General features: G+C 41.4%; 1 protein-coding gene across 1 annotated transcript in view; it reads right to left on the bottom strand.

Moving 5' to 3' along the window:
• Nucleotides 1-17,293, bottom strand: part of CCDC152 (coiled-coil domain containing 152) — a 604,024-nt gene that overhangs the window by 228,012 nt on the left and 358,719 nt on the right. The window contains exon 8 of the mRNA XM_085638553.1: nucleotides 6,789-6,875. Within this exon, the coding sequence (XP_085494679.1) occupies nucleotides 6,789-6,875 (87 nt within the window). The remainder of the gene's footprint in view (nucleotides 1-6,788; nucleotides 6,876-17,293) is intronic.

Here is a 17,293-nt window from a genome sequence, read left to right as displayed (position 1 = left end):
TTTTGAAAAAAAAAAGATACACAACATTTAAAAGAACATGCTCTACCTTTTAGTTACCCAGGACCCTGCCCTATGGGCTCCGTAGAGCCTACCTTATGGGTGATTTATATGTAGTAAAATGGAAATTTAAGGCTTGTCAAGGCTTTTTAAATGCCAAGTCGACATGCCAGTAAAACTGCAACTACAATTTCTGCAGTGGCAGGCCCGAAACATGTTTAATGTGCTACAGGTGTAGGTGGCACAATCAGTGCTGCAGGCACACAAGTAGTATTTAATCTACAGGCCCTGGGCACATGTAGTGCACTTTACCAAGGACTTTTAAGTAAATTAAACATACCAATTTTGGACAAATCTATCAAACTATGTTTTAGGGGATAAGAACATGCACTTTAGCATGGGTCAGCAGAGGTAAAGTGTTCAAAGTGCTAAGGTCAACAAAAAGAAATCAGCAAAAAGTTGAGGCAAGCAGGCAGAATGTTTGGGGAAGACCACCCTAAGGTGTCATGTCTCATACCTGTTGAATGTATTCAATTGCAAATGTGTCTCTTTTGCTTCATTCTGATTGGTTCAGAGCCTATGATCTGTATTAAATGTGAAATGCTCTATTTAGAACTCTTAAAGAGAGTATGATCACTTGAGGAGATGGGTAGAACTCTTTCCACTCACATTAGAAGGCGAACCTATGCTGGAGTTTTCCAAATGTTTAAAACTCTGCATTTAGATTATATGAACTTTGGTGAGTTCTTGATTAATTCCATACTTTCAATGAGCTCTGCACTCCGATTTAGGGACTCTGATTTATGGACTTATTGGATTTGACTATTTTGAATGTACTCTTGTATTCCTAAAGTTCTTAAAACAAAACCTTTAAGGTTGAGAGCTCATTGTTGCTGTGGCGACAAATGTGCTCTACATTACTGTTATTTGAAATGATCATCTTTGATTTCACAAACTGAGACAAGTCCAGTAAGGAGTACCAAACTCCATTTGGGGACTGCACTGCTCACGGTCAGGGCCGGCTCTAGGGCGGTGCGTCCGGTGCCACTGCACCGGATGCTGTCTCCCGGGGGGGCATGGGGGGAGGCAGCCGTGTTTGCAAATTAATTATGTGTTTTTTAAAGCACCTGCTACCGCGTTAGTTACCTGCAGCTATTTACAGGCAACAAAATAGTGTCAGGATAAATCCTGTGATTAATGTTTTTCATGAAGAGAGTGCGGAACTTTGTTTAATTGGGTTCTGACTCACTAAAAAGTAGCGCAGGGGGTTAATACGCCTGCTGCAGAAAACAAGTACTGAGCAGATTACAAAGTGCATAGAATGTAAATAGGTCAGTGGGTTACTCCTTTTAAAAGGGACATCATTTTATTGCTTGCAATGTATAAGTTAAAATCCTAATATAGGATTTGAACTTATAAATTACAAGTAACACAACAATGTCTCCTTTAAAAGCAGTAACCCATTGACCTGTTTACAATCTATGCACTTTGTAACTGTACTGAACTATTAACTTTTATCAAAGAACTGCATGCACGCTGCAAAGTACAGAATTGAGCAAAGATTAATGTTGCAAAAAAGGATTAATTTGGACAGAAATCTATTCTCATTATTAAAGAGAACCCCCCAACTATTGTATTCCTTTTCAGGTCTCGCCTGACCCAACGCATGCGCTGGTCTGGCGAGACTTTTTGAGAGGGCTCCAAAAAGTGCTACCAGGCCAGTCTAGAGCTACAGTGCATGTGCGCGGGAGCGTGCGCCATGCTTTTCCGCGATTACTTTCACTTTCGCGGCCGCACGGCCGCTTTGATGTTTGATCGCGTTATATTCTGGTTCTCGTGCTCAGCCCCGCCGTGAAAGGTTAAGTAATCTGCAGGCTTCTTCATGACAAAACTTGGTCTATCTCTGCCTTCTAATTGCCATGATATATTACCCCAGCACTTTGCTAGGCTAGATGTGCAATTTATGCAAACCAGCGGACATTCAACGAGACCACGCTCTTGTATCAGAATGTTGTATATTTCTAAATTTTTTGTTTACCTTTGTGACCTCCCCTACCAAATGCCGACCGTTATCCTTCATTGTGTTTCGCAGTAATCTGAAGCATTTGGCACATAAGTAAGGCATGTTTTATGAAATGTACCTCTGCGCGTGCACGGCCATGAGTCACGTTACAGGGCATTATTTCTTGAGCTTGGGCTTAATGGCCTTCAATATTTTTCCTACTTCTGCATTCTAGTCACACTGTGCTGTACTTCTCAGAACTCTCACTGGAGATTGACTGCTTTAGGCAAAATGAACTCTGAACTCATGTATCATCAAATTTTTAATGCGAGTATATTTTAATGCAGCCCACGCGGTTTAACTTTTATTCATTTGGAATCTTTTTTTAAGATATCCAGTTACCCCCCTCCCCCCCACTCTAGACTGATCTAGAATTAAAATGTATAGATTTACAGTAAACGTTGAAAAAGTGAAAAATGTATATGAATAACTACTTTGCAAATGCACAGATTTTATGTAACATTCTCCACCATTTCTCCTACTTCTATTGGTGAATTGGTAACTTTAAATATAAGATTTTGAGAAGAATTTGCCACTTCTAAAATGTAAAAACAGCAGCAGAAGACGTACCCTGACATTTGACAGATTTTAAAGGCATCTATATCTATTACTTTGACTTTTGCCAATATATTTTTTCACTTAGAAAGAGTACAAAAGAGAAAATTCACATTTTTCGTTTTCTCTCTAGTGAACGAATAGCAGACTTGACAAATGTCACGGGTCACAACAATTCTGAGAATGCAGGAACAAAAATGCCTACCTAAGTCTTTCCTCTCCATAGACACTCACTGACAAACATGTACAAATGTTCCTTCACTTTATCAAGTCAAGATAAGTAAGTCCATTTGTCATGTTTCTTTTCTCGCTGCTTTTCACGTGGATGGAAATAGCACAATGAGGTGTCAAACCAAAGATGAATCTGGTCCAGGCAGAATGGAGTTTTGTTATAAAATGTGGCTGGTTTAGTTGTGGCCTTGGGGGAGGGGGTTAAACGGTTTCTCAGCAGGTTAGTAAGACTTTCACACATAGGTCACTGGCCACGTTACCGTGGCTAAGGGCTTGTCTTTAGACTAATTTTCATTTAATATAGTTGTAAAGCGCAACAACTACCTCAAACAGAGGTGTCCTGGCGCTATAGCATACAAACTAGTTGTGTGGCAAAATACAGTTCTCTTTACACAAGTCATATTTGTGACCGTAGTGTTAAACCAGCAGGCAAATCCACAGATTAAATCTTTTCCACCATACAATATGTTTGTAGGTATGTATGTATACATCTATGTATGTATAGGAGCTTATAGCCAAAGGGCAACAGTGCAGATGACAGGAAGGAGCCCCGAGTTAGAATATTAAGGATCCTTTACAACGAAGCAGGCAATTTGTGGTGGGTGTTAAGAGGTAGGGCCCTACTGATTGAAAACAATTGTAAATTTGCCCCCGTAAAAGTATCCCTATGTAAGAGAAAAGACATACTACATTTTGCTATTCAAAAAGATACAATTGTTATGCCTTGAAAGCTGCCCCAGGCATAGGTTGCTAGGCATATTACTGATAATGTTATGTGACATGTCCCACAGGGTTTGACTTTCCCTTATGGACTTTAACATAGTGTAGACTTACGCACAGGGGAATGTAGCCCTCTATGCAAATGCACATTTCTTTCTAAGCAAGGGAAATCATTTTTCCTTATGGAGAAATCCTTTCCCTCACACTCCCACCAAATCTTTGGATGATACATTCCTCCTCCTGACCTGGTATGGCAGTTACTCCAGCCCCCTGACTGGATTAAATCTCTGCTCAATTCCTGGGTAGGAAGAGCTTGGATTGCAACTAGGCAATGTCCACAAATGTACACGTTTGAATTAAAAGTCCCTGTATTTCATTTGAATATGCAATTCTTTGAGTTCTATAAATACAAATAAAATGTAATCCTTGCAATAATTTTCAGCAAATCTGTTCACAGCTACACAATATCTGCAATCAAGTGCCAATAAGATCACAATGCTACACAACTTTGGCAAATGAGCAGATGGCAATGACACCAAGCAAACATCAAAAGTATATATCAAATTATATCACTGGGCTTTGAAAGCATAGTAGTGCACCATCTCACAAGAGGAGCATCCTAAAAGCTGCTGGAACGAGAAGTAGGAAGAGTGGCTAACTATGTCTTATGTGTTACATGTATAGTTTGATTCACAAACTGCACTTTTGAGTACATTTAGTACTTTTCAGTATTCATAAACTGCACTTTTGCACTAAATTACACCTTTGTAGTGTCTTACACTTTTGTAGTAAATCCCACAATACACAAGGCCAACAACTAGTACTGCAACACCCTCCCATAGAAAATAATGGAGTTAGGGACTTAAAATAAAAATCCCATAGGAAATAATTTTAAATTAAAGGATTTAAAATAGTAAAAAATATAAATAAATATAAATTGATTTAAAGCATTATTTAATTACAAAATATTTAATAATGTATTTTGAATTAAAAAAGTAATGTAACAATGAAAGTTATTAAAAATATTAACGAATTGGCTTTGTTCATGGTACCCAGTCACCATTCTCTCTTCCCTTAATTAAAACCATATGATCACAACAAAATTGTGAAGACATACTTTGGCAGTCCTCATACATAGTTTGTCTTTCTTACGATGACACAAACCTTTAGAACACAGTATACAATATGGCGCCAATAGCCCACCAATTATTTTTATAGAAATTCATTTGAATCCGAATTTCACCAGAAATGAATATTATCATCTTTTTTAAAAGTAAAACAATATATTAAACAAATAAATCACAATGTGCAAGTTAATTGCCCCAAAGTCAAGTAGTCGATGAAATGTATAATATCCCAATGTACATGTTATATAACCCCAGTGGACTTTCATCCACATCCAAATATCGCAATTCCTCCATATCATCCAGGGTACTTCCCTATAACACCAGATTCAATTTTATATCAGGCCATCATCGTAATCTGTCCTCATCATTGTGCTGTAGGACTAGCTCCTTTTCTATACAAGGAAGACGGTACAGCCTTCTTAATTTTAACATGACAGAAGAATTGATTGTACATTTGCCTGACTAAAGTAAACTATGGACTGCTACAAAGTTACTAAGTTGTCTTTTATGTGATCTGATGTCTATGAATTGATTTTTAAAAGAAATGTAATTCCACAGCACAGACTTCTTTAAAGATTGTTTTTTAATACATGCAATTATGAAGGCTATCATTGCATATAAAACACGGAGAGGTGTACTGACCACTTGTGTTTAACAACCAGTTGCAATCCAAGCTAAGGTCCCAACTCACAGTCTTCCACTGAGTGAGGACTCACAGAATGGCTGTGAGGGAATGTGAGAAAATATTTTTGTATCCAATAATTAATCTAATGACTTTTTTGAAACCTGCTGAACTTCAGTCCTACTGGATTAATAAATGTGGCACTGCACTCCTAGACTGACAGCAGCACTGTTGCACAGTGGCACAGTAATTTCAAGGGCACGTTCACAAAGCATTGGAATACTTTGAAGGGGAACATACAGTCTTGCATTCACTGACTCAATCAACAGCTATGATCAATGTCTGAAAAAGAGTGGATGCCTGCCGTTTACTTGCTGGACTTTTCTCTAGACAATCCCACTCCTCAACACTTCTCCCAAAACTATTAGAATATCTTTCAAAACAAGCATTGGCATAGCCAATAGGTCTCGCTTTTGGGACCTGATAAGTATTTAGCTATGCAGCACAATATCTTTAGTGCAACAACATCAACTGCTGCATGGCTAAACACTTATAAGGTCCCAAAGGCGAGACCTATTGGCTATGCCAATGCTTGTTAAATTCTGAGTTTGTGCTTCTCCAGACCAAGCACTATTAAACTATACTGCATACCAGTATTGATGAGGTGACTCCTACACCTTGTAGCCCTCTGTCTTATGTAACATATCCTATATGCTGAGGTACACACGTATGATTGATTGTCTCTGTGTAATGTGTGTGTGTGATGCAAAGTACCCTGACACCTTACACTGTTATGAGTGGCGCTATATGTGCTTCTGAGAGATAGTGCTATATATGCATCTGAGAGAGAGTGGTTATGGAGACTTGGGCACTGTTAAAGGGTGGTGGTGAATAAATCCGTGGTGGAGGTGGTCCTTGGGGGGCGCCAACAAACATTTTCGCACCAGGCACCACCAGCTCTAAAGCCGGCCCTGCTCATGAGCCATCATGCTGTGCCCTGTAGAAAGGTTAAATGGGTTTCGCGCGCCCTCACTGGGTGCCATAAAAAGTTCCAAACTCATATGTGCAATAACAAGAGTCAAGCATCATAACCAAGATAAACCAGCCAATTCCAGTGCGTAGCCCGCTACTCCGTTCGATCTATGGATAGCCGGAAAGAGTGGAAGCATATAAAGTGGTTCAGTCACTACAGTGTTTTCCGCCATTCCTCTCCACTCTCTGGAAGCAGGGACGAAGAGCGATAGATGGGTGCTGCATTTTTACTTTTTTTAAATTATTAAATCCTTCAAAGATACAAAATACCATACACATTAAAAGGTCTCACGTTTTTTTACATAGAGCATGCACTTAATCTTCTCACGTGTTCCTTACATCTCAAGTAGAACAAATGTGGTCCATAACCATGGACTCTTAAAGAGAAGTCCAATTTGCACCAAAAAGTAATAACATTAAATATCTTTAAATACTACATTACCATCCTGTAGATATGCTGAGGTAAAACAGGCGTGTCTGGATATGATTTTGTTGATTTATTCTTCTGCCTTGATAGCTTTGCATTAAACTGCAGTAAATTAAAACAAGTAACTGTAATTATGAATGAGGACGTAACTGATTTTGGTTATTACATTTAAGATAATTGTATTCTTTAAAAGGATTATCTAGAATAACTGAATGGAAAAACAAGATTTTGGTAAAGACACGGAATTGACTAGTAACTAAGGGTGGGCGTAGTTCGCGAAGTAGCACTTCGCGAAGCTACGCAAAGTGAAGTTCGCACTACGCGAGCTACGCGTAGCACTTCGCGAACTGCGAAGTAACATGTTCGCACTGTGCAAGATGTTGTTTTCAATGATTGCACAGTGCGGACAAGCAACCGGCACTGTGCAATCATTGAAAATGGCATCTTGCACAGTGCGAGCTGTAGTTTTCTGCTGCTCGAGTAGATTTTTACTCGAGCTGCAGCTTTCTCAACGCGAACTGGTAGTTTCTCATCGCGAGCGGTCGCGAGCATACGCGACCCCTCGCAATGAGAAACCTGACCTTCTCGCGTTGGGAATCTCGCCGGGAGGTTTATTTTCCATGCTCGCGATCGCGAACAAGGAAAAAGTCTCGCCAGGATGTCATTTTGCTTGCTCGCGGTCGCCAACTTGACGTTGAGGACCGCGAGCAAGCAAAAAATGACCGCGGCACTACGCAACACTACGCTACGCGTGTTCGCACTGTGCTACGTGCAGTTCGCGTAGCGCGAAGTAGCGCGAACTTCGCAAACTACGCGAGCGTAGCGTAGTGCTTCGCCCAGGCCTACTAGTAACATGTATACTGCTTACCACCCATCCGCAATCGAATCTGAAAGCTTAGATCTCATAACACTCAAAAATGTCCTGTGTTGCTTCTAGGCTCAAACCTCGTATTTGCTACTAAAACAGAGCTTAGATGGATACTAACTAGAAAATACTCCACAACCAATGACTCCAATTAGGCACTCATCTATTCATCATACTCCAGTTGTTTGGCCCTCTCTTACTCTGTTAGAGGGGAGGCTATTAACATAGACATATCCTATGGTCATCAAGCAAGAGTATGTATGATGTGAAGTACCAACTTGGGACTCATAAAAATGAGATCCTTTAGAGAGCTACCAACGGGATAATTGATGCTCAAATATTCCCTGTCCAGGACTTGTCAGTATTCGTGTACTGAAGAAAATAAATAGAAAGGGCTATGTCAACAATACGTTTTAGTAGGTATTGTATCTGGCCCGCTCATCACAAATCATCAAACGTCAGGCCTTCATAGTACTTAACTTGTAAAAAAAATCACCCACTCATTTGTACTCCAGCTTATTCTATATGCAAGTGGAGTTCCTAACCCTTGTAGGTGCCTAGGTTGTCTATATCATTTAAAATGTGCTGAAACTGTCACTGTTAAAACCTAAATATGTGTCTGTGGTGTATTTTGGGGGGTTCATTAATTCAGGTACCTCTCCTGGCAAATTATTAAAAGCAAGAGGCATGTTTCGATCTGTATTTAAGGAACCCTAACACGTTTCACTGCCTGAGAAGCCTGGAAGAAACTTTAGAGTCAGAAGGCTGAGGTGTTAAACAGGTCATTTATTTAACCTGCTGTTTCCTCTAACGGGACAGTGTAAAAAGTCCAGTAGAACAAGTTATTTACCTTTGGTGATGCTCTTTCTGATATAGGCTCTATCTAGCCGCAGATTCCTCATCTTTTGAAAATTCACCAGCCAAAAAGCCCACTATCCGCCAGGGCACGTTCAGGAGGTTTTACCTGACAACAGGGATCTTGACTTTGAAGCAAAAAAAGTGGTGAAGGTGTTGTACTGTGGCATTGGCCACACCTCACCCCAAAAGGGATAAACAGTCTTGCCCCGCCCCTCCCCTCCAGGCATACAGGAGGTGTGCCCCCAATGTGCCCCTAGGGGGAAGAAATCCCACTATATATATATTTTATAAAATAATGGGATAGGTCTTGCCCATCCTAACATCAGGCCACACCCACACCCCTAAAACCTCAACAGTCTTTGTACTCCCCTGCAGACTAAAGCATTGCATCTCAATGGCAAGCAGGAGGGCATTTGATTCTTTTGGGTGTTGTTTTTACATATGGGCCAGGAGAGTGTGGCTAACTCCCAAAATCATCCCACTTGCAGTTGTGAATGGCTCCACTTTTTGGGCTTGGGTAGACTGCCAACTGGAAAAACCTACCAGACCCCGAAAACTAGACATTCGGGGGAGTCCACAGAGGTCTGCTTCATATGCATCCCACATCATTTTCCTATCCTCAATGAGCACATTTGCCTCACATTTCTGTGAGGAAAACTTCAGGAATCTGGGGGGAAACAAACATTTCCTACAACACATCATTTCCCCAAGTCTGCCGATAAACTTGGTACCTCACTTGTTTGGGTGGGCCAAGAGACCTTGACACAAAAGGCCTTAAAGTGATATGTGGAGAGATCAGGAATAGGGGTAGCTGCACATGGGTGGGGGCTGTGTTTGGCCGCCACCCATGAAAACCTCTGAACCACAGAAATGTTTGAAAACTAAATAGCCAAGGGGTTCCAGGGAGCTCCAGGGAGGTGTGCCTTGCGTGAATCCCATGAGGTTTTCTAACTCACAATGCCCTGCAAACCTCAAACATTGCCTGAAATCACGCATTTTCCTTACATTTCTGTGTTGGAAACTTCTTCAATCCACAGCAATCTGCAAAATTCCTACCACCTAACCTTACTGATAAAAACACTGCTTAACTTGTGTGGTTGAGCCTAGTGCATGTGACAGGAACACATCAAACCAAGGTCAATGGGAGTCCCTTCGCAAGGGCTCCCATTGGCCTTCGGGTTCATCGACGCACAGGCATTTGTTTGCAACAGTCCTACAGGGCTTAAAATCAGCTGTATTTTGTGTGTGAACACTGAAGAAAATTTCAAGGTACATGTCTCTGAAGACACACAGGGAGCTTCGGATCCACGTCTGGGGGAGCGAAAAGAAACTGACATCAGCACACTGGGGTAGGCTAAACACATCATTTCTGGAGTGTAACGGCATCCGTGCAGATACACATGCTGTGTCATGATATCTTACCAAGGTACTGCTGAAAAAACATCCGGATCCAGTCTGGCACCGGTAGAATATTCAAAAGGTAAGGAATCTGCACTTAGAAGTCTATATCGCAGTACAATACAATCCGGAGATAGTGCTCCACTGGCATGCATCCAGAATCCCCCACACAAGCAATACTAGCAATACGGGTAGCTACAATGGTTCAGGACATAGGTCAACCCTCAATTATCAGAAGGAAGTTACAGGGTGAGTTTAAATCACTTGATTATTCAGTCACTCATGCTAGGCACGTCGTCATTTTATGGGAAAAAAGGAAGAGCACATTTTCCATTCTTAAAATATGTCTATTGACCTGAACAAAGATTTTTTTGTCATGAAAAAAACATATGGTTTCATTGTACACTTGTATCAGTCAGCCGCCTTTGGTAATTCAAGCCTTTCAGCTATACTATTCCTTTGAGGTCTTGCCTCTGAGTTAAACAATCTTTTTTAGGTCGAGCCTGGACAGTGCATGCGCTGCTCTGCGGCATGCTGTATTGGAGTACGGAATAGAAGCCCTGCCCACTCTCTGCCCATATTAGTCAATGGCTTGTGTCATTGTCCTTTGTTCATGCTGGCTTCTGATTCGTTAATAGGCCTGTTAGTCCCTCCTTAGTATCACCCTGTCTTCATTTGTAACCTCCCATGAGAACTGGCCCTTTTACTTTAGTTATTACATGGTTGTCTGTAAGCACTATTTTCTTTATTGGGTTTCTCCTACTTCAGGCACTACATGCTTTCCTGCAACATTCAGCGCACCATGCTTGGTTTCACTTTCCAAGCAGCCCAGGACAATGGTAGCTGCTTCTTTGAATAAAATTTGCATTTACAAGTGTTTGAGGTATTGGCATTGTAAATGACAATGCCTTTTAGTTATGTGTTAATTAGCAAAACAGATAAATAAAAGGCATTGCCATTTACAATGCCAATAGCTTAAACTTTCGCGAGTGTGAGACATATTGCAGTGCAAATGCTCGTTACTATTTTATCTTTGAGACATGGATAAGGAGTAGAATTTGATAGAATTGTAGTTTGCCTCGCTGGGATCTGTGGCAAAGGGTGTATCTGCAACAAAAGAATCCTGTGACCTGCCCGTTTTCAGCCCTTCATGACCTGGACAAGGCTGAAAGCTAAAGCCCTTCCACCATCCCGCTCCACCAAATAACTTCAAGGGTACATGCCATCTATTCTGGCGTGCAGGGCCCTCTAACCTGCCCCCTCCACTGATTTTCAAGTCACCTGTTTTCTATGATCTCTACATGTGAGTGAAGCGTGGCAACTGCACTCAGGTAAAGTATTGCTCCCTCCGTTAGAGGCAACAGCTCTCATGCTTCCTGGTGAACTGCACTCAGTCTTCTGAATAAATTGTGTCCCTGGTGAACTGTACCCTATGCACCTCACACGTCAGTGAACGGCATGCTTTGCACACTGCTAATCTGTGCCATGTAATTCATAAAATTATTTATTGCACGATGGAGAACTGAACTGTGCCCTAAATTTGAGCTAACAGTGCCCCCATCTATGTGGAACTCCACACTTCCTTCAAGTGAACAGTGTTCCAAAACCTTTCTGAACTGAATTTTCCACCTTTGCCTGCATTTCGATTATGCACATGCACCCATTTTTAGGTCTCGCCTGACCCAGCGCATGCGCTGGTCTGGCGAGACTTATTGAGAGGGCTCCAAAAAGTGCTAGCAGGCCAGCCTAGAGCTACAGTGCATGTGCGCGGGCGCGCGCGCGCAGCTCTTTACCGTGATTACTTTCACTTTCGCGGCCGCACGGCCGCTTTGATGTTTGATAGCCAATAGGTCTCGCTTTTGGGACCTTATAAGTATTTAGTTATGCAACTGTTGCATGGCTAAACGCATATAAGGTCCCAAAGGCGAGACCTATTGGCTATGCCAATGCTTGTTATTCGTGTCCACTGCAACCCGTACAACTCAACTGCGCCCTGAATTTGTTGAATACCATCACTGTACCACAGTGGGTTGTGCCCTGCTTTAATGCGAAAAGTTGGCAGCTGGTTGTCCAACAGCATATTTATTTAGGTTTGGTATTAGCCAAGACCTATTAACTTTACTAAGATGGTATGTGTAATTTACTTTTCAGCCAGCTCTCTTCATTAATTGATCTGTAGTGTTATTCACGTTTTATTTAGAACCACTACTGCATAAAGCATGGGGCAGTGGATCAGTCTGCTTCGGCCACTGGCTAACTTCATTGTGAGTGGCAGCATTCTTACCTTTCACAAAGAGCACATTCACACACAAAGTAATTCCCTTTCTGCCAATGTCAATGTTGCTTAATTATTATTTTAGTGTTGCCTTTTCTTTCTACGTTCAGATCCTGATGTGAAAGCAGGCACTTTCTACCTGCTCTTCATCCTGTTTTTGATGTATCAGAAGGCACATTCCAGCAATCAATTCCTGTTTGCTACTAATGCTGTTGTAATTCCTTTTGGAGAGGCCATTGTTTATTTGGTTGCTTCTATTTCACGGCATATCAGCATTTGAAACAGTTCTGTATTAAATTGTCATCTTTCAGCATCCAATCGCCATTTACTTTGACAGCCTTATGAAACAACTTGACAACTCTCTGTATATCAGAACATTTGGAAACTCTTTGGGAGGCTTCCTTCCTCATACCATTTTCACATTCCCAGTGGCACAGGTCTTCTTCCCCCACAACATCAATTCTGGCCACAGCTCAGTGTGCCCTTTTCTATACCTGAATAATTAAAAAAGAACATTCCCAGTCATATTATAAAGACTAAACCTATAAGCACATACGAACCTCAATAAACCATCTACCCAATTTCTACCCACACTGCTCTCTAATTGTATGCATTCCTTGATTGCTCAATGGAGTCTCTCTACAGTGCAATTTCCTTCCAGATGGTGCTAAGCACACTTTCAATTTTTAATCCCGTCAAGCTTAAATTCGTCCATCTCCTTAGAAACAAATTTAGACCCATTGTCAGTCAGGATGCAGTTTGGAAATCCATTTTGAGAAAAAAATCTTTCTCAAGAAATCGTGAATATTTTTGTTTCAATGCTTACTACAATACCAATCTCAATCCACCAAGGGAATTGATCTAGTAAAACTAATAGGTAAAAGCTCAACCGTTCCAACTGCGAGGAAACCCATAATATCCATTGCAATATCCTCCCAGGAATTATTGGGCAATGTTTCACACTCCATTGGTAGATTTATTACTTTGAAAATGTTGTCAATACTCATGCATTCACTACAATCCCTCACAAATATTTCAATATGAGGATCTATGCTTAGCCATGATCCTCACAACCCATCGCCATAACAGTTTCTCTATCAACATTTCACCTTCATCCAGTGACAGCTCATCCCGCACTCTCCAATAAGCCCCCATTTCCAGCAATCTCTTCTCATGTGATCATCCTTTATGAACATACTTTAAGAATGCTACATCACCTTCAAGTGCTTTCTATTATTCGTTTTGTAAGACAGCTCCTTTGGTAATTGAGCATACTTTCACTTATTCATTATCATCCAAATCTGCATGTCGTTCTATAACAATTTAATCTCAGCAGACAATCTGCCATTGTTACATGAACCTTTAAAATGAATTCCTGTAAACTTATAATGATTCTACTGATGCGCATGGGTACAGCATCCAACCCCGTTTTCATGAATACTTCAAACAAGGGTTAACGTTCCGTACAACCGTAAATTTCTTTCCCCAAATTAAATATCTTAACTTCCATATGACCCAAAAACACTCAAAACTCCTTTCTCGGTTGCTGAATAGTCTGACTCTGCTCCACGTAAAGATCAAGAACTCCAAGCCATGGTCCTATATCCTCCATCTTCCAGCATCAGAGTGGTGCCCAACCCTACAGCACTGGCATCCGTCACTATAAAACAGTCTTGAACAGGATCAAATGTTTTTGGCAGTATTCACAAGAACATTTTTTACACACTAATGGGTCTATTAGGTACCGGAACCGGCCGCCAGTGGTGCGGCGGTCCTGCACCATCAATTAGGATGCCACCGCCACCGTGGAGGTGGCATCCCGGATTCACGGCATTGTGGCGGGCGGTGCTCACAGCACCGCCCGCCACAATGTTGTGAAGGAACGTGGTGCATTGGCGTGCCTGCCACCTTGTCTATGCCAATGCTGGGGGGTACCATAGGTACCCCCCAAGTGCAGTCCCCCACCCCCCAACCCCCTTGGGACCCACAATGGGCCCCCGTAGCATTTACCACATGCCTTTCCATGGCAGAGCCTCCGCCATGGAAAGGCATGAGAAATGCCCCATAATAATATGGATGGCGGTGTCTTGCAGATACAGCCACCATATTGAGTCCCTTTTCCGCCCGGTCGATATTTCGACCGGTGGACAGTCTTCCCGTCCGCCGTGGTGACCCCCGCCATATGGCGGGGGTGAACCAGGGATATATGGCGGGCAGATCTCCACCGCCAGACCGGTGGTGAGCACCGCCGGCCCGGCGGTGGAGATTCGCCCGCCATCCTAATAAACCCCTTAGATTCTCTCTAACACTCTTCTGGCCAAACATATTCCCCCTTCTTTAGCAATACCTTTATCTTGATTGTCCTTGTGGCTAATTAGGAATTACTTTTGCATGAAACTCTACCATCCCAAGATATGATATTAACTATTTCAATGGGCTTCTCAAATCGACTGTAGCTGAAATCAGGTCCTTCTTTGGAATAATTTCATAATTCGTTCCCTACATTTTCAGTTTCTTCCTTAGCAAATTCACATTTGCTTAGCTTCAAAATCAAACCCTTTTCGTATATTTTCAACAAAACCTGTTTCACTCTGGATACGTGTATTTCCTTGGTGTCTCAGAAGATCAACATTTTGACTATAAGATGCTTACTACTTCAATGTTCCCAAATGTATCAAAAATCATTCTTTGTAAGACAGCTGCAGCTGATGCCAGCCCAAAAAGCATCCTAACCAATTGGAAGATGCCGAAGGAAAATATGAAAGTTGTCAGATTTTAATTTTAGATTTCGTTTTTTTTAATGGTATTCTGCAGTGACATCAAAGGTAGAAAACATGTGACCCCATGTAGCATCTCCCTAATTTCAATAACATTCCAAAGGATATTGATAAACCATAGCACCCTTGTTGAGCACCCTAACAACCACACAGAAGCGAATATCGGCAGACTGCTTGCATGCCATGATTACAGGGGCAACCCACTCCGCACACTCAACAGATTCAATGATCCCTATTTAACACAAGGTTTCCAATTCATGTTTAACAGCTTCTCCAACTGGAATGGGAATACCTCTAATTTATTATAAAATTTGAATTGTCTTTCAACTTAATGTGAGGCACATAACCACCGGGGCACCCTAATTTGTTAGAAAAAACATGAACATTCTGGGAAAAACTTGTTATCAATTTTCACTTCAACAGCATTTAAATTCTGCCCCTTTTTACTTTGAAGTATTTGGTATAGTCTTCCCTCAGTTTAAAATGAAGACTGGCATTGGGATCCAACAGAATACTAAGATCTTATTGATGAGGACAATAATGCACACTAACTCAGGTCAAATGTAACTTTATTTGATTAATAATCATAAAAGCATATAAAATGATATACATCTTCTAAAATTTAATTTTGTGTATAATAAAATGCGCTATTAAAAACACATAAAAACAAAAAAGGATATCAAATACAGAGTAATGGCAAAAAACAGAGTGAGAGAATTATTTTCTCTTATAGCACAACTAATATAAAGGGAAACAGCATAGCAAATATATTTAGTCTCAAGGCTACATAACTGGAACTCTTCACTGGCACATATACTTTACCGTTATCATTATGACCTCTGAGTTCAATCTCTCCCTTAAAATCTCTGGACCTGATTCACAAGGGGGCTCCCCACTTGTGACGGAGGCACTGCAGACATGGAGGAGCCTCTGTACTTTGGGTGGAATCTCCGCAATGAAAGTTCTCATTGCAGAGATTCCGCCCTAAGTGCAGAGACTATCCCACAACAGCGAGGCCTCTGCCACAAGTGTGGAGCCCTTTGCAAATCAGGCCCTCTGCCTTTAATTCAATAGCTTTAACACCATACCCACTCAGGAACAACATCAACATTCTTTAATTGAAGCTTACCACAAAATGTTGCTTTAAACTGCCCTCGGTTTAGAACTTAAATGGACAGTAGGTGGGGAACTGTGTCAAGCCCTTCGTTTAGGCCTGCATATGGTCAGTAACCTAAGTCTATGATTTACACAGGCCTATCATATCCTATACCAGAAACTTTGTTGAGTTTGGGCACTTCAAGCTAGCAGTACAAGCACTAGTTATCCCACGAGTGGAATATGGGTGTGCCTCTCTTAGCGGTCTTCCTAGATCCTCGACGGCCCCGCTAAGAGCTTCAATCAATACAGCAGCTAGACTTATTACTGGCTCCAAAAGAAACTCTCACATCTCCCCGGACCTCAGATCCCTTGACTGGCTACCTTTCGAAGCCAATATTGAACAAAAAAGTGCATGTTTGACGCATAAAGTCATACATCTCAAACACTCCTAGCTATCTAGCACAGAAATTGGTGCCTTCATGTGGCAACAGATCATCCAGAAGTGCTAGTAACCTTTTACTGAAACCACAAAGATTCAACTAGAAGAAAACATACAACCGTGTCTTTTTGGGGATGGCGCCCAAGATCTGGAATGCACTGCCCCCAGAAACTAGACAGAATCCCTCTACTGCATCTTTCAAAAAAGAAGCAAAATCTCTCCTCATGACTAAATTCACTTGAACAATGTTGATAAGTGGTTATACAACTCTTGACTGTACGGTACCTTATGTTATTTACTATATCTCTGGTTGTTTCCTATATTCATCTTGTAAAGCTCTCTGATACCCGCAAGGGTCTTGTTCGCGCTATACAAAACCCTCAAAATAAATAAATACATTCTGAGTAAATTCTGCCAGTTCTATAATCTTTATCACATGAAAGAAAGATAAGTATGGAGGAATTAATATCTCCTTTTATTTTTTCATAGGGAACACTCTATTACCCTATCATCAGTCTACAGTCCTACAAAAGTTCTATAATCTTTGGCATCACTTTCCAATTTAGACCTTTTCTTTCTCTGCATCTAATTTGTGATATTCCCTGAATCAGAACACTCTTTCAAGTATTTTGTGTGGGAATTACTATCAACCTTTTATATGTTTAAAAAGATAACATATTGAGGGAGGGGGGGGGGGGGTGAGCCAGCATGGCAGATGCTAGTTGAGAGTGCTCCGTGCGGTCAGGCCGAGTTTTCCGCCATCATCCTGCTCACAGGCATTCTTGACCGCCATCCACACATCCGGAGAAG

This window comes from Triturus cristatus, chromosome 2_1 (genome assembly GCF_964204655.1).
Source record: "Triturus cristatus chromosome 2_1, aTriCri1.1, whole genome shotgun sequence".
NCBI classification, from domain to species: Eukaryota; Metazoa; Chordata; class Amphibia; order Caudata; family Salamandridae; genus Triturus; species Triturus cristatus.
This window is presented reverse-complemented; position numbering and strand designations above follow the sequence as displayed.